This window comes from Artibeus jamaicensis, unplaced genomic scaffold, assembly GCF_021234435.1.
Source record: "Artibeus jamaicensis isolate MK-2021 breed Jamaican fruit bat unplaced genomic scaffold, CSHL_Jam_final contig_797, whole genome shotgun sequence".
NCBI classification, from domain to species: Eukaryota; Metazoa; Chordata; class Mammalia; order Chiroptera; family Phyllostomidae; genus Artibeus; species Artibeus jamaicensis.
Window position 1 is genome coordinate 20,463,043 of NW_026521977.1, and position 18,609 is coordinate 20,481,651.

An 18,609-nucleotide genomic window follows, 5' to 3' on the forward strand; every position below is an offset into this window, starting at 1 on the left:
ACACAGAGAGCCGAATTCCCTCACCTATGGGCATGAAAGAAGTCCACAGAGCTGGGGAAAAGAGATGGAGGACAAGGAGGCCCAGCAAAGTGGGGAGATGCTGAGACAGGGGCTAAACTCGAGTAGGGAGAGATTCCCAAGGGTGGGGGCATGAAAGGATTTTTTTTCAAGGAAAAGAATGCCTAACATTAAACTTTCACTTTCGTGCCACTAAAATTATTAGCAATGATGAGTTCAGAGAAACAGGACTTGAGATTGTAGGAGTGGAAAAACTGCCCTTCTTTCCCTTCTAGGTTCTTTGATTGGTCTAATAATTAAATGAACATAAGGCAGATGAACAGGAAGAGAAATGAATTTAATTCTGTACATATGGGAGCCCCATAAAAATATGAGTCTCCCAGCACTCAGGCAATTGAGAATCATACAACACCCTGAGCTAAGGAGAAGGGGTCGGGGGTAAAGGGCTTCAAAGGGAAGGAAGACCATTCACAGGAAGATGAGAAGAGCCGATGTTTGGTACACAGATGTTTGCCCTGCCAAGCAAATAAGTTATCTCTGGTAATAGCTCTCTTCCTGCTATACGCCTCCTTTCTAAATGTTTTCAGGCAGTTAAATGGGGAGGTAAAAAGTTTTCCTGAGTCTGTTGTGTCTCGATTGCCTTCAGCTCGAAACAATCCACATGCCAACTGGAACATTTTGGTGTGGCCTATTCTGCTCCCCTTCAAGATCCAACTGTAAATGAAGGGAGATTTTTTTTCATCTTATAACTCCCTGAGGCTTTGTTTGTCCCCTTGTTTTACCAAGAGCACATAGTTCTCTTGTGATATGTTAAGAATGGTTTTACTGTGCAGAATGATAGCCCCACCTCCCGGGTCCGTCGTAATTATACTGCATTGAATCAGGGACACTTTGGCAGTGGAAGGAAGAACTGAGTAGAAAAGGGCCACATTCCAGGCTGAGCTTGACATAGAAGCTGAGATAAGATGAGGTAAGTTGTAGGAAAGAATTCAATGGAAGAAGGAAATCAAAGCAAAAGACTTCAACTTAAGCCCTTGGAATCTTCAGAGATATGGTAGATTTAGAAATAGCTTTTCTTTTTCAACAGACATGGAGTAGGGGTTAAATCAGTTGTGTGTGTGCATGTGTGCACACGTGTCTTAAATAAAGGAATGAGAACTCAAATTGGCAGGACTGGGATGCCCAAGGAGCATCAGCCTGATCGTTGGGTTTGAATCCAGTTTAGTCATTCAATATCCACTGAACTGGGATAGGTTCCTTCTGTCTGAGCCTCAGTTTCCTCAACTGTACAATGGGCATAGTACTGTTAGCTGCCTTGTAATTTGCTCTGACTTTTAAACAAGTCCATGTAAAGTGCTTAGAATGATGTCTAACACTTAAGGAGCACTCATTCAGGATTAGTTATTCATATCCTGTGCCAATTTCCATCCATTTTCATTATAGAGAGGCATGAACCCTCAACTCTGTCAACTGCTCAAAAATGTATAGAGATGCTCAACCACCCATGTCCAAGAACTCCTGCTCTCCTTTCCCCATCTCTAGTGCATTATTTCTGGAAGTGAGGTCCCTGGACTGCACCATCTGCATCACCTGGGGCTTGTTAGAAATGCCTGTTCTTGGTCCCCACCCCCACCCTTCTGAATCTCCAGATTTTGGCGCAAGCTTGAGAATCATGGCTCTATTCTCTCCAGGGAGAGATGCTAATGGGGGAGCTTCCAAGCATCCCCTGCAGGGTGGGGGGCCCTACAAGGCCTTTCTTTTAAGTGCCATCTCAACTATATTCAAACTAGTAAATGTGTCACCAGAAATGATCCCACCCGCAGTCTCATGTGATAAATGGACTGATAATCCACTTGGCTTGCACTTGATTTTGGCTTTCCTTTCCCCACCTGCGTCAGACCCAGGTGTTTATTGCTTCTCCCTGGTACTGGCTTCCAGTTTTCACTCTACCTTATCTCCTGTGAGTGAGGAGGGTATCTGAAAGGACTCTTAAAAATATCTGCCACAGATTCCTGATACAAATTCCTTCCTGTACAGTGGGGATGGTTCTAGTTCTACCAGCCCTGTCCCTCTGGTGTTCTAGGACTCCAGCACATTTCAGGGCCCAGAATCTTGGTTTTCACCATGACATTTACAGAGCAGTGAGCTTGCCCTTTGAAAAGCGCCCAGGGTTTGGCAGACAGTAATGAAGCTGGCTGGTCTCCGGCAGTTGGCAAACAGCATGGCATATTAAATGTCACTGTAGGCTTGGTTTGTTTTCAATTGGAAAATTGCTCAAGTTATGAAAGCTTACAAATCTTTCCGAGAGGAAGAAACATCCCACTGTACCCTGGAAATGACCAGCCTCCCTCTGCACCCCTGTCTCAACTCATGCCCCTGCCCCACTCACACATTAACTAGTATCCAAGAGGCATGGTGCCCACAACCAACAGTGTGTTTCCAGAACTCCTCTTGCTGGTGGGAAAGAATGTTCCCATTACTAATTCAAAGCAGATCTGACCTAGCTTCAGATCCCTATGCATATTTTCCCAGGATCCTGTACCCCCCCTTTTCTTCTCTTTTTAAGATGAATATTCATGCTTATTTGTATACAAACACTCATCACTGGCAGAATCCTGGTCTGGGTCTTACAACCAGAAGGACACTCAAGGGCACTGGGTCTAGACCCTTTACAGCTGGGAAGTTATTGTTCCCATTGTACACATGATGTGGTTGAGCTCCAGAGAATGAGCAACCTGCCCGAGGTCCAACAGAAAGTAAGTGTAGGGCTCAGACCCAGGGCACCTGCCTCTCTCCCCCTCTTCCCTTGATCACCAGAGATCAGACCCCAGAACCTGAAGATGGCTCTTCATTTGTTCCTTCTTTTCCAGTCCAACTTAGATTGGGGTTTTCTCATAAACGGTGTCATCAATATAGCTAATCCCAATGTATCATCATCTTGTTATTGTTCAGCCAACTCCCTTCTGCAAGCACGTTTCAGCCCTAGGGTTAGGACACCCTGCTCTCTCTGCAAGTGTGAGCTTGTGGGTGCCTGTGTGGGGTGATTGGGGAGGCCCGGCCCTCTTATTCCATTTGCTAACATTTAGGTCAGAAGTAGGCAGAGTCTTGGGTGTTTCATGATCTGAGTCTCATCCAATAGGCAAGGGAAAAAAATGGCTGCTGAGAAGACCAGGTCCATGCTGGCTGACCTCCTGGGCCCAGAGGACTTGAATTCTAAGAATGGCTGAGACCTTGAGTGTACCCTGTTAGTTAGTCCCCATGTAGGCTTTTTGGTTTGTTTTGTTTTAAGCTTGAGAGGAGGAAAGAAAAGGTCAAACAAAAATCCTCTGGGTAGCACGTAGAACCAGAGGTAACACAAATAGGTGTGTCTTCCCCTGCTTTTCCAACTCTGGACCTTTCTGCTCCAACTTCCCACTGTTAGATCTGCTAGGTACTAATTAGGCAGTGGTATGGGCTGGTGTGAAGGACTCTAACCTGGCCACACAAGCTGTCCTGTGCCCTGGGCAAGAGACTTGACCCTTCTGATTCCTGATTTCCTCTGTGAAACACATAGGATGGCTCTTTAGAAATTAATTGTCAACAGATATAAAGAACACTGCATTACCTACAACCATCAGCTCCTTTTCTTCATTCCTGAGTAATATTAGTGCATTTTTGTCTACTCAAAGGCATTTGCATTGTAATGGGGGGCAGCCTTTTTACTGATAATTTTTAAGAGCTGAATCTCTGAAAGTCAATTTTGAGCCTCAGAAACAAGACCAAGGAAAGACTAGGCAATGTCATCACAGCAGGCAAGGGACACTTGCTGACAACACAGGTTTGAGAGGCTCATGGGACAAAGAGGTAGAGAACTCAGTAAACAAAAGTCACAGGAGAAGTAGATGGGATTTTAGTAGCTTCCTCTGTGTTTCTTCTTGTGTAAAAAGGTCCCTGGTTATTATGCAGCAATTCTGTGGTGAGCTTGAGCATGCACTTATTGAGCTCTTACTGTGTGCTCTGTCCCTAAGCAATTGTCAATGTCTTTGTTTTCTCTTTCTCTTCTTTCCCAACCAAATCCTACCCCACTGCTTTGTCTTCTTCATCCTATTCTCCACCTGTCCTTCCAACTATACCCCACCATCAGATCCCAGGTGCCCCACAGCTGCCTTGTCTACAGACGTCATGAGAAAGGCTTAATGTTGGGGCCAGCACGAGACCCCCCGCCACCACCTGAGAGAGCTGAGCAGAGACAGTTAAGAGGTAATTTCATGTGCTCCTCATCTTCCCACTAAAGCCATTTCCAGAGAATTCCTCTGGTGACAAAAGAACAAGTCAGGAAGATTCACGACTTTCCTTATAGCCCTTCTGAGTTAAGGAGATTATATCCAGGGAGCCACCTCTCATTTTAACCTAAACCTCAGTGGTGGGCAAATTGTGAGAGACCAGGCTATCTTCTAGCTTTCCCTGATGTCCTTCTTCCCTTCAGCCATGTGCATGGCTCTCTCTTTGGAAGGGTAAATATAGAGGGAAGGAACTTATTTTAGCACTGGGGAAACTCAAGTCCATAAAATGTAGCTTCTGGCTCTTAAAAAATCTGTGCTAATCCATGTCAGAAAAACTGCCACTGTTATGTGGAACAGTTTTAAAAATGTGTGGGTACTTTGGCCTGGACCTCTGTGCTAGCACTTGTCATTCTGTGCCTCTGACACTGAAGTCAGTAGTACACCCCAGCCCCTGTCATGTAGCTCCAAGACTGAACAGGAGGCACTGGTGTTCATCCCACAGAACATCAGAGCCTGAATTCACCTTTAGCAGGGAGTGACTCCAACCTCCATATCAGGGAACATCTGGCTAGACTTGCCCACCTTTGGGAATGGGCAGGGAGTGTTCTACTCTAGGAAAATGTCCTTCCATGGGAAAGGTAGCTGGGCTATGTATACACAGCCACGTTCAAGCTTCTCTACATGGCCATTATGGCTATCCATCTTGCCTCACCTTTTTCTACTCCCTGCCTCATATCTTGTGCTCCAACAATACTAAATCACTCATTGGTCCCCACAATGTTGCCTCAGTGCCTTTGTGTGGGCTGGCCTTGATTGGAACGCCCTGTTTCCCCTTCCGCCTATGTATACCTGGATAACTTCTACCTACCAGTTAAGAATCAGCTCAGCTGTTACTGCCTTCAGGAGCTCAAATATGGTCATAATTATGAATGGGGTGGCCTCCAAAACCAAGCAGACCTAGGGTTAAATCTCTGTTCATTTTCAAATCACATCACCCCCCTAAACGTCCGTTTCCTCATCTATAAAATAGAGGTAATAACACCAAACTTCCAAGAATTGTCAAAGGAAGAGATAAAGCATGTAGAGCTCCCAGTATAATAGAGTTGGCACTCAAAGCTGGCACCCAGTATAATATAGCAGTAAATAATCAGAGTCAGTAGCCATTCTCATGGTTTTTTTATTTCCCCACTCTGTCCTCCCACCCTGCGATGGAGCCTCTTTGTATCACTATCCTTTTATGTGTGTGTTATCTGTTAATCTACCCTATTGAAAAAGAATTTACACACAACACGTGTACCCATTTCAAATGCCTGGCTTGATGGGTTTTGACAAATGTAGACACCTATGCATACTTGTGCCTGAGAAATACTTCTGTTACTCCTAAAGATTTCCCTGTGTCACTTCCCAGTTTATCCTCAGGCTCCCACCCCAGGGCTCAGGCAAAGTCTGGTCTATTTCTATTGTTAGAGATTGTATTGCCTTTCACAGAGCTTCATATAAATGGAATCATACACTATATACTCTGTGCTTCATTCACTCCACATAATGATTTGAGGTCTTTTGCATGCATCACTAGTTGTCTTTTTATTGGTAAGCTTCTGACCTTGTATATAATTTATCTGATTCCTCTACTCAACTGTGAGACCCTCAAAGATCCTATCTCTTCTTGTTTGGTTCCCAAACAAGCACTCTGTAAATGTCGGACAAAAGAAGGGAGGGAGGAAATGAGGGAGTCGCAATGAGGCCTGGCTAAGATCTCAGCTGCAGCCTTGCATCTCATCCACCATGGAGGCAGCACTCTCATCCCTGGCAGAACCCCATCTGCAAACACTTACAGCAGCCAGTCCACAGCCACCAGCAGGCTGATGTCCTCCGTCGGCAAGCCCACGGCTGTCAGGATGAGGAGCATGGTGACCAGCCCGGCACTGGGGATACTGGCTGCACCGACGCTTGCCAGCGTGGCTGTGAGGCTGTGAGAACAAAGAAGGTCAGGTCATGGGAAGAGAAAATGGCCTTAGCAAAACGATCCCTGGCAATTTTAAGCACTCATGTTTCCAGCAGTCATAAATTCCCTTTTTTTCCCAAGAAATAGAAAACCAAGACCCAGGAATTAGGGGTCTATTTGAATTCTGCTTAACTGTGATGGAGACTTATAAATTCATGAACTGGAGCCTTATCCCCATCATGATATTCCAGTAGACTAGAATACCATAGAGCCTGAATAAAGTAAGCGTGGCCCTAAAAGCGGGTAAGAAAATATTAAAGAAGGAAAACAAATCACCCTCAGTGCTCCCATGGGAGCTTATGCTTTTATGTCTCTGTGAGCACCGGAGACTTTTGGACTGCACGGCAAGAGTCAGCGAAGACCGTTGCCAATGTTAATATGAGAACTCAGAAGAGCAAATATCCAACTGAGTGGACATCGGGGGAACAAATCAACAGATTCCAAATGACATTAAGCTTCAGATGCTTGGACGTTTCATCGTGGACTGGAAAATCCATTATTCAGACAGGGTGCCAAGAAATGATAATGAAAGAACAGGAGGTTTTCTTTTGGAAGCATCTCATCATTTTCTTCCCAAGCAATGCCAAGGGCACAGCCAGCACCGTTTTGAAGCTGTCTCTGGAAGTGGATTCCACCTAGGACCCAGGCTCCCTGTGGAGACACCAGGGATCTCTGTGGTCTAGCAAAAGGCAGTGACTTTTTCTCCTTCTTTCTGGATGCCATTTATAAAAGCTGTCATTTCTAAGTGGAAGAATGCTTCTGAGAATACAGATTCCCAACTTGTTTTGGTGGATGCTAGGAAAAAAAAAAACAGGGGCTGATTTCTTTGCAGTAATAAAATTCTAGAGTTTCTAGAGTATTTCCTCCAGTTCCAAATGAAGAATCAGGCTCTTAAACTGGTGTAACCGAGGTCCGACCACCGGTGTAACTAAATTCAGAATCCCAGGTTCTTGCAGTTGGGAGGGACCTGAATTTATCTAGTCTCACATATGAAGAAAAGAAGGCGCTGGGATATTTTGTGGTTTGCCTTGTTTTTCCATATTGCCCTCCTTCCACACTTAGGCCTGTTACAGTGAAAACAGCTCCCCTAGGTGGGATCTACAGAACCCATCTGTCCTCTTCCCCTGCCCCACCAATACAGAGCTGGTTCCATGGTTTAGAGAACTCCATTTTCCTTGGACCCATCCGGGTCACCAGAAATAGCAGTGTGCTGTGGTTATCATCAAAGGTTTTGGAGTTGATTGACCTGGGTTCAGATCCCAGGTCTGCCACTTATTAACCACATGACTTTGGACAACTGAATCAAAAGCACCTCTTGTGCTTTGATTTCTTTATCTGTGAAAAAGGAGATAATGATGTTGTCTCATTCGTGTTGTCCTCAAAAGGCAATAAATAAAAAGCACTTAGAAGAGGCCAGGCACATTTTCCAAACCCCCAATAAATGTCAATTACTATTCTTATCAGAAAATCTCCACAGGGTGAGGCTGTTTTGCAATGAAAACTTCCCTAAAGCCCCAAGAGCTGGAACGTGGGAATTCTCAGCCATTTCCCTGACATGGATAAAGCTCCAGGAGAGGGGAACTTCCTGAGTTCCAACATCTTGTGCTCAACCGTTGTATTTACAACACCAGTTGCTTCTGTTATGAGTCACTCTTACACATCCCTTTGCACAATGGCCATATTGTCTGCTTACTTCTTGGTTGTGTGTGGTAAATCCTGTAAAGAAAATACTTGCTGGCAGTTGGTTCCCCCTCTGGTCCTCCACCTCAATCATGTTCTCACGGGCTGAGTATCTGTGCAATTCTAAGTCCTGTAGAAGCTCCCTGAGGGTGATCTCCCCTCCATCATTTTGTCCCCTGCTGCTTTTCCTGCCCTCCCCCTCTCTGGCTCACTTCTCTAAAACTGGTTCTTGAATGCTATGCAAGGCACTACACACATGTTAACAGAACTTCAAGGTAGCTCTGCAGGGTTCATATGGTAGCACCTGTTCCACGAGGAAATCATGGATTGGGGGTGAGTGGAGAAATGTAGGGTCACACAGCTTGAATATGGGCTGCTGGGATTTCAATACTTGTCCACTTGATTCCAGGTCCATGCTGTTCCTAATGTCCCTTGATCCCTCCCTACGTTAAAAGTTCTGAATTAATGAATCCCAACCATGAATGGGTTACTAGATCCATGAATGGGTTCCCAACCATGAATGGGTTACTGATCCATTCTCCCATCTCTGTGTTCTCATCTAATGGTGTGAACTTGATGGGCAGTGTGGTTGCCTTCAAAGTCAAGAATTCAGGGACCAGAAATCATCTCTGCTTTGCTTCCAAAAGAAGGGGCTTCATTAAGGAACCCTTATCACCTTTGAGTTTTAAAGTAAGGGGGCTGGCAGTCTCCCATGCAGTCTGTTAGGACGTGATTTAGAAGGCTTGATACTCTGACTTGAAGCATATTTTCCCTCACTACATCACTGTCCCATTATTCTTTCTATATATCTCATTTAGTGTCAACAACAACAATAATGCTAGTAGCTAACATTTACTGACAGGCAACTATGTGCCAGGCACAATGTTCTTAACCCTCTAATGTTCCCATTATACAGATGAGGACACTGAGGCTCCTCTATAGTACTACTATGTGCTGAGTTGTATCCCCTGCAAAATTCATTTGTTTAAGCCTCACTCTCCAATGTGACAGGCTTTGGGGAGGTAATTAGGTCATGAGGGCAGAGGCCTCATGATGGAATTAGTGCCCATATAAAAGAAAATGTAAGAGAGCCAGCTACCTCTATTCACAGATCAAGGACAGGTCATGTGAGCAAACAGTGAGAAGCAGGGTAGATACAAACCAAGAAGAGAACATTCAACAGGAGCTGAATCTGCTAGCACCTTGATGTTGGACTTCCCAGCCTCCAGAACTATGAGAAATAAATGTCTATTGTTTAGCTCTCTGGTCTATGGTGTTTTATTATAGCACCCTGAGCTGACAAAGACAAGGACATACCTCACAGGGTAGTTGTGAGAATTAGATAAATTAATATAGGCAAGTAAGAGTGATCTTTAAGTTCACAGAGAAGCCATGCATTTTTAATGACCCCTTGGGAAAGAATTCTTTCTGAATGTTTTAAATGATGCATATATATGGTAAGAATAGCTTTTGTAAAACCAGAAATATTTGCTATTGATTTGCAATAAAATGTTTTCTGTTGTGTTGCAGAATCTTTTCCTTCCAGTATGTTATCATTCCATCCCTCACTCCTTGGAACACTGAGGGAGCATATTTCAATAAAAGAAAAACTGGACCCAGAGTCCAATCACATTGGCCTCAGATACAGCAGCCCTGAGGGCTCATTACAAATGACGTAGCCTTCGACAAACCCCAAAGCCTACACTTCCTCACCTATTAAATGAGCATAGAAATAACTGCCTTGCAACATCACAGGGTTATTAAAATTCAAATAATATCAAGTTCCCAAAGCCATTTCATATGTGCCATACCAACAGAAGGCTTTGGTATGATCCGGCTTCCCTCCCATAACAATCCTTTCCCTTTGAGACTGCCGATAATGCCTCCTCCCTGTTATTTCCTTCACCATTCTTCTGCCTGGAGAACTGAAATTCAAGCAGCCCCTGTCAGAGGCAGTTAGTGTGGAAGGGGATAAGGTGAAAGGTCGTTTCAGGGCCTGCCCGACCACCTCACTCACCTCACAGTCACAATCTGCCCGCCATCCAGGACAACACCGTTCATCTGAGCAATGAAGATGGCAGCCACCGCTTCATAAAGGGCCGTTCCATCCATGTTAATGGTCGCTCCGACAGGGAGGACAAATCTAGTCACGCGCTTGTCAATCCCCAGATTTTCTTCCAGGCAACGGAAGGTGACAGGCAAAGTTCCAGCACTAAGGACCAGAGAGAAGGAGGGACCAGAGAGGTTGAAGGAAGGGTGGGAGACAGAGAGAGAGAGAAAGAGAGGGAGGGAGGGAGGAGAGGAGAGGAGTTAGGTCTACTGCAGAGAAGCAGAACAAAGAACTAGAAAGCCACCACCAAGTTTTTGTCCTTCTGTTTCAATCGAGCAATGTGACATGTAAAAAAAAAATAAGGAGTGTCTGGAGCCAAATTAAAAACAGTAATTTGGAAGTTCAAATTCAACTTATTAAGATGTTAATAGACTGAAAAATATTTTTGTTGGTTCGGGTTTTTAACACATACTCAGAGCTGCAAGTTCTTTTTCCTTTGGTCACTGTTTCCATCTTGGATTCATACTGAAGCCCATCTAATTGCCCATATCAACTGGGATGCAAGAAAAAAAAATAGGTCAGAAAAGAATCAGCTGTCAACAGTGAAATGGAATGAGGAATTTTTGAATGACCCATAATTTGATGTTAGAGTCACTGATTCCAAGAAGATGACTACATGGGTTGTGTCGGCCCCTGGGAATTGACCCAAGCTGGGCCTGTTAATTTTGCAAATGCTGGACAAACACATTCGGCACGATTCAGCCTGAACCCATACTTCTAACAATCCACTGGGGACCCTCACAGGCAGTCCAACTCCCTGAAAAGCAGCCAACTCTACAGTCTCTCCGACGACACAGGGCAGAAAAGCATGTGCTTTGCAGCTGATCAAAGACCCGATGTGGAGTGACTTCAGCCCCACTCCTCCCAGGCGTGGGACGGGGATTCATTGACCACATGATCCAGCCTCTAAGGTCAGAATGCCTGGCATATTCATGTGTCCTCTAAAATAGGAGACCTGTAGGGATAAGGTTTACTGAAGGCCAGAATATTATTTCCACATGGGTAGAAATGCATGGGAGGGTAGGTGGATTGGCTTCAAAGGTTAAGCAACTTGGAAAGTTGCCAACCATGCAAACTGTCATGGGAGTGCTTCGTGGTCTATTCTCTTATTTAACTATTTTTTTTCTATGCAAATCTCCAAAGCAGATAGCACTTTTTGGTCTTGCATTTATATCCTCAGTCATAGTTCTTTCTTCTACTAGTCAGAATTAGGGCTCTAGCCAAGCTGGACAGACACCTGTGGAGTTCTTGGCTTTTTAGAGAATGGGAGAGGACTACCACCTTCTGAGAAGCTACATGAAATGCAGGTTCCAGGGCCTGCATAGAACCAAGGAACTGGAAGCTCTACCATTGGGTCCACTTAAGTCTGCTTCTGATCACGCCACTGACCCACAAGCTACTGATAACAATCTGGGCAAGTCAGAGTCATCTGACTGGAACATTCTTAGTGATTTCCACTTAGGCATCTATTTCAGGCCCCCTGTTTGGTCTTAGGTAGGGAGAAGAACTGAATGTTTGGAGACCTCCCATTACTGAAATCTTATAAGCCCAGGGAGAGACATTGGGGTCTGACTTCATTCACATGTGGGGATGGCAGCACACCTGGCTTGCTGTCCTCACTGCTGTAATAAGAAGTTAGGGTCCCTTAATTCCTCTTATCCCTGCACCTTCCCATCCCTTCCTTTCCTAGGACCCCACTGAAAGATTGCCAGGACATTGCGACTGGTCCGAAATGGCAGCTCAGCCATGGTTGGCAGGTGGGTTCTCAATGGTATGAATCTATGGGCACTTCCGGGAAGACTGGAATATGTTAACTCGTATTACTGCATCCATGTTCCCAAAAGGAATCCTTAGATAATTAAACAGATTAAAAAATAATTAATAATAAAGCATGAAAATATTTTCAATTTCTGTACTGTACAGACTCGTGTCTTAAAAATCCATGTATACCTAACCAATATAAACTGCGACGTGAGCATTTTAACTCCTTCCTGTCTGTCCCACATTCTGATGTTGGTTGTTTGGCTCCTGCCTCAATGACCATAGGACAGCCTTGAAATGTTGTTAATAATAACAATCAGATACTTGAGATTTTTCCAGATTGGTTTTAACAGCATGCACTGAAGTTAGAGGGAGGCAGAGAGGTGTGTCCCAGGCCACCCCCTCCACCCACCCCCCTGACACCAGCCTTCGTGCCCACTGAGAAAACAAGGCCAACCCCCTCCACGGCCCCTGGCAGTCCAAGGCCCAAGGAGGGGAAGAGGATATTGAGCCGGCAGTCCTGGGGCTTTCTGTTCCCCCCTCTGGCCTTGATGGCAAAGATCATTCTTAGTGCTTGACTCCTGTCGCATTGACTTTTCTAGAAGGTTTTTTTTTTCTAAGAAATTCCACATCCACATTTTAACTAAAGGTTAAAACCACATTGGTTTCTTTCTTTCCTTTTTTCTTTTTTTTTTTACAAATGAAATACAGAGTAAGGAGGAAAAAAGGGACTAACATTTGTGTGACTTTGGCCAAATAAACCAATCATTTGTCACATTTATGTACAAATATGCCTTCAAGATTTACCTTGTCTTATAAGGGTACTGGGGTAATTGTCTAGTTATTAAAAAAGGGATAATAATATTTTTAATAGTTTAAAGATCAAAACCATAAATGTTTTGGAACAAAATATAAGAAATGTTTTATAATCTTTTGTGGAGATGTTCCTTGAGCAAATACTAAATTCTTTAGAACAAAGGAAAGTATTGACAGCTCCAACAATATACAAATTAAAAACTTCTAATGGCAAAAAATATTGTAAATTTTTAAGACAAATGCAAAGTAGAGGGGGACATTACTGGTGACAATTGATTGATACATGAGTTAATATTCTGATATATGCAGAGAGGCAAAAGCCATTCAGGAAAGGATGACTACCCCCACAGGAAGTGACGACCACCAGCAGTCCACAGAGCGGGGACTGGGAGGGCAGGGTGGTCAATAGGAACATGAAAATGCTTCCTCTCCCTCATAATCAACAAAGTGCAGGTTCAGTGAGATCATTTTTCATAATAAGACTGGAAAGTACTGAAGTAACTGATCACAGCCAGTGTTGGTGAGGAGGTGGTAAAAAGCATTCTCTCACACCCAAGCAGAGGGACTTAAACCAATGCACTTGCCTAAATAGCAATCTGGTGATATGTTTTAAAACCATTAATGTGCTTACCCTTAGACTCAGAATTCTACTTCTAGGAAGTTATCCTGAGGGGGTCATCAGACAGCGTCGTCGAGATGTATTTACAAGGATGTTTGTCACAGTCCCATTTAATAGACATGCCTTAAGTGTACGTCACAGGCTGAGGGTTGTACTGTGATGCATACGGAGTACTGTTATGCAGTTTTCAAAACAGTGGAAAGCTCTATGTGGAGAGATGTAACTTATATGGTATGTTGACCAGTGAAAATAGCAGTTTGCTGTGTCTACATGTAGGAAGAACTGGAAAGGTATGTGACTGCAAAGGTTAACTAGAAGGTTGCTTACTACCAATTATCCCTGGGAGGTGGCATCACTGTTCATGTTCACAGTCTTCTTCAAAATTTCACTCACTGCCTGAACTTTTTCACAATGAATAATACCACGCTCATAACCAGAAAACAAAAATAAACCTAAACATCATTGTTTTTATGTTTGGAGAATAAAAAAGATTCACTTTCTCTCCAAAGAGAGAAGGATCTTTATGATTAGAGATACTTAGCCATAAGAAATTTGGAGGCCTGAAAAAGACAAAGTAAATTCTGAAGTGTTTCCCTTCACCTTCGGAAACTGCATGCAGACTCTAGATTCCCAGGATTATATACATTTCAGATCTTTTCTGAAACCCCATTTTCTAGTAGTCCTGAATTCACATTGATTGGCAAGATGGAAATATAATTTGGCTTCCCAGATAGTCACCGCCATTTGCCTGTTAGGTCACTTAAGGAAAACCTGGCTGCCTGTTCAATAGCTTTGGGACAGAGGTCACCCTGTGTCATAGAACAGCCACCTCATTGGCGGTGCACAGTCCTGGGCTCTGCAACAAAGACCTGCTGGCTTGTGACGCCAGAGGGAATGCTGAGCTATGGGTTTGCCTGCCTCCCTGTCACCTGCTGTGACCTCAGACTTAGTTGGTGACCCAAGGAAACACAACCAACAATTGCAGACTGAAAGAATGAACTGCCAGAAAGTTCTTATGTTCTTGTTTGTTTGGTTTTGCTACATTCAGTCCAGGATGACATAAAAAAACATGTGTTCTCTCCTGAGTCCTCATTGGTTTCTGAGTTGCTTGAGCTACGTAAGGGAAAAGGAAGTGACTCTCAGTCAAGGTCAAGGCGAAACAATGCTGGCCTAATTTTCTTAGAATCAGTGGGGCACAAAGGCCTGTTAGAGGTGCAAGGAGAACCCAAACACTTAACTGATTTCTGGTTCATTAGAAAAATCTCACCTAATACACCATTTACCTAATAAAAGCTCATTCTCCTAGTTTTAAAAAAAATTACTCCAATAGACTGATATTTTGGGATAGCATTTTTCAAATCACAGTTGGGAGAACTTCTTAAATAGAATAACATCCTGCCATGCCGTTGTGGAAAACATTTAAAACAAGTAACTCAGTGCTGCATGTGACAAGGCAGGCATGCGGATTAGCAGCATGCATTCATCTGAGAAATTTAACATGAGGTCATATTGCCAACGCAGTTACCTACCCGCAAAAACATTCATCTGAAAGCTCAGATGTTCCTACAAGGAACCCAAAATATAAAGTGCCTGCCTTTTCCAAAAATAGGTCAAGAAGATGTGAAAAGTATTCTCACTGAACTTTGTGATGGGAAGGTTTTTGAAAATAAAGAAGTGGCAAAGAGGGTCGAACAGCGAGCAGAGGGAAAGAAAGGTGATTTCTGTATTCTCTACCTGGAAGCAGTGCCCAGGGCAGTGATCCAAGCTTGGAATATGCCAGCAAAAAAGGAGAAAGGGTTTTTCCTGGTCACTAGAAAGTAAATCAAGGGGAGAAAGATGCCCCCGTGGATGATGAGGCCCACAATCACCGTGACCATGTACATCCCCAGCTGCTGAGCAACCACTTCTAAGTCCTTGATGGCAATGATCTTCCCGCAGATCAGGCAGGCGATACCCAGGGGAGAGTACCTGAAACACATAAAAGGAAAAAAAAACACTGAAGACAGCTGTTCAGAGTTTTGCTGGAAGAGGGCCATGAGATTCAGTGGATGCTACTTTTGACTTCAGATTAACGGCATCGTATGAAATCTGGTGCGTGGATTTGGTGGCTTCTGCTCTGATTAAAAAAAGAAAACTCCCAAGGCCAACTTTGTTCCTTGGGTGATCTTTAGGGATAGAGGAGACAAGCTTTACCACCTCTTAGGTAAGTGCCAAACTTAAAGTTGAGAGACCCACAGGTTATGTCTTTGAGAATCTTGTTTGACTTGCCTTTCCGCAGCTCCTTCCTTGAAAATTGGGAAAAGGCCTGACCAGTGTAGCCCAGTCAGTTGGATGTCATCCCACAAAGTGAAAGGTTACCAGTTCAATGCCTGGTCCGGTCACAGGCCAGGGTTGCAGGTCGGGTCTCTACTTGGGACATGCGCAAGAGTCGACTGATTGATGTTTCTCTCCCACACTGATATTCCTCTCTCTCTTTCTCCCTCCTCTCCCCTCTCTCTAAAGTAAATTTAAAACTTTTAAAGAAAAAAAAATTAGGAACAAATCTTGAGTTTCTCAGAAAGCTCATTAGAGTTTCAAGAAGTTATAAATTGGTGTTTGTAAATTTGCTTTGTTTTTGCCTTGGAAGACAGGAAATATATTTAAGAGACAAAGAGAACACAACACACACACACACACACACACACACACACACAAACCATCTGAGCCAAATAGTACTTTAGAGAAATGTGGTTTTATCACTTCTAAGTCTGAAAGTATTTCTTTCCACACTTACTCTAACAATGACATTGGCTCTCTACGATCCTCATTTCATTCTTATCACAATCCTAAAATCTAGGCATCATTATTCCTATCTAGCAAATGAGGAAACTGAGGGTGGACAAGCTTAAAACACCAGCCCAAGACCACAAAAGCAGAAAGCGAAGAAGAGAACCATCTCAGATCTGAAAAACTCCATGACTAGGATGTTTTCCCCACCAAGCCAAACCACTTCCCTTTAATGAGCAATCATAGCTCTCTGTAGATTAGCAGACAGTTTGCCTTACACCAAGGCATGCTATGTAAACTTATTTTAACTTCTGTATTATTGTTACAGAGCACTTGGAAACAATTCACTGTTGCGCTCCCTTCTTGAGTGAGGTAACCACATTCTCTCTCTTCTTGACTGTATTTTTCACACTGTTGGCAACATCCGTTTTCCATTGCCCAATCTGGTGCTGTGGGAGTTTGAACTTGCTCAGCCTATAACAATGTCTGATTGAAATGAATATGTTAGTGGGAAATTTGATACCTTATTAAGAATTATGAGAGAAAGACGTGAGGAAAATGAAATCCCAGGATAAGGCTCCCAACTAGGGCAAGGGAGTCAAGAAAGGAAGAGGGCACTTCTGCCAGATTTTGTAGAGGGTTTTTTGTTTGTTTTTGTAATTGTGCCCACAGCAAGCCCTTCCAAGGCTAAAGGAAGGCTGTGTGCAATAGATGAGAGTCACATATACAATCACATAAAACGTGGAGCTATCCTGCCACTTGCCGGCTGCATGACCTTGGTTAGTGACTCATTCCCATTTTACAGATGTTCATGTTGAGGCCTCCTCTAACCTCTAAGGGTTGCTGCGAGGAATACATTGTAAGCCCTGGTCCGTATGTGCTGTCAACAATCCTCCCTGCCCCCGCCAGCACCATTCGTTCTCTGACTCCTCACAAAGGCATCCTTGCATGCTCTGTTCTCATACCTAAGCCTACGCCCTTGCATCACCCATGCTTAACGAGTCCAGCTGAGTTAATGGGGCATTCGAAAACATCTCACAGGCTCCTGCCACCCAGTTGGGGATGTTCTGACGAGCAAAATATTTTCTCAAGAGGAAGCTTCTCCTAAAAGAGGTGATCTGTAACCGACACGAATTTGTTAAAACATCAGCCTGGCCCTGACTGGTGTGGCTCAGTGGACTGGGTGTCCTCCCACCAAGTGAAGGGTCCCCAGTTGGATTCCCAGTCGGAGCACATGCCTGGGTTTTGGTTTCAGTGCCCAGCTGGGGTCTGTGCAAGAGGCAGCCAATTGATGTTCCTCTTTCGCGTGGATGTTTCTCTCTTTCTCCCTCCCTTCCCCCCTCTTTAAAAGTAAATACATAAAATCTTTCTTTAAAAAAACATTAGCATAGCTGCTGTCCTCCTCCCTGGTAACCTTCTGCCTGTAGCTGCACTTCTGCTTTCCTGGGGATCGAGGTTGGCCATGCGTGAGTGCTGCTTCCACAGGTCTCGGGGAGTCACATCTTTAAACCCCAGCTTTCCCACCCTTCCACATTCTCCTGGGGTGCCACAGTCACACCAGCTCATAAATTAGGGGGGTAGTCTCAGGAGCCAGCTCTTTGTTTCCTGGGGTTGTAAATAATGGAAAAAACTGTATCTTCCAATAAAGCTGACAAGCATGTGTCTCTATAAACCAAGAGGTTAATTTAGCCCCCATCGCCCTTTAAAGATGTCCAGAAAAACACAAAAACGAGCCGTTTGGGGTGCCATTCAATTTTCCTGCTCTTTTGGGAAAAGCAGTTTGTAGAATGAAGTGAAAATGTTTTTGAGGCTCTTGGCCAAGCAAGACCAGCTATAGAGTCCCCTGGAGAACACATCTGGGCCAGGATTAGAGGGGTAACCGGTTACCTCAGAGCACTCAGCTCTCTGGGAGCAAAATGAGTTCCCACTGTAAATGGAGAGTGTTATTCAAAGGGCAGAAGGCAGAGTGTTAGGGGAAATAAATATGGCCAGCAGGGCTCTTGGTCTCCAGAACTAGAATGAGCATTAAGTAGGACAAGGAAAGAGTCTATGTTCTATGATATTTTGCAGGGCCATTACTTCCGTGCACCTGTTCTCCAAATAAGCAGCTTAAGCTTCCACTCAGAAGCCAAAGCTTTCAGTTCCTGGGTTTCCATATTAATGAGTTATTTCATCGAAAATGACACTCCATGGAAAAGAAAGGGCCAATGCCCAGGGTCCCAAGTTACCACTCGAAGCTTCTGAGCTGAAGCAAACAATCAAAGCCACAAAACAAAGTGCAGGAACAGGCCGAGGGCTCCAGTAAGTGTTCTGAAGCCAAATGATGCCCAGGAATTATTGGACCAGTTCTCAAATGAGAAGAAAATGACGACTGAGTTAGGAGGAGGGAATGGCTTCCACCAGCCCTCAGACTGGTTGCACCCTCAGCTCTGGGCACCGTTTTCAGAGCCACTGGTTCATCCGGGACTGGCCTGTAGAGTCTTTTTCTTACTGTCATATCATTCACTCTTTCCTCTGCCCACGTTGTGCCTCAGTCCTTGTCATGCTAAGCCTCCCACCAAGATGCCCCTCT

General features: G+C 44.2%; 1 protein-coding gene across 2 annotated transcripts in view; it reads right to left on the reverse strand.

The window, feature by feature from the left end:
• Positions 1 to 18,609, reverse strand: part of SLC1A2 (solute carrier family 1 member 2) — a 140,442-nt gene that overhangs the window by 20,023 nt on the left and 101,810 nt on the right. For both annotated transcript variants that reach the window (XM_053673109.1, XM_037128260.2), the window contains exons 7-9: positions 15,006 to 15,239; positions 9,983 to 10,177; positions 6,116 to 6,250 (exon numbers count right to left, since the gene is read on the reverse strand). In XM_053673109.1, the coding sequence (XP_053529084.1) occupies positions 6,116 to 6,250; positions 9,983 to 10,177; positions 15,006 to 15,239 (564 nt within the window). The remainder of the gene's footprint in view (positions 1 to 6,115; positions 6,251 to 9,982; positions 10,178 to 15,005; positions 15,240 to 18,609) is intronic.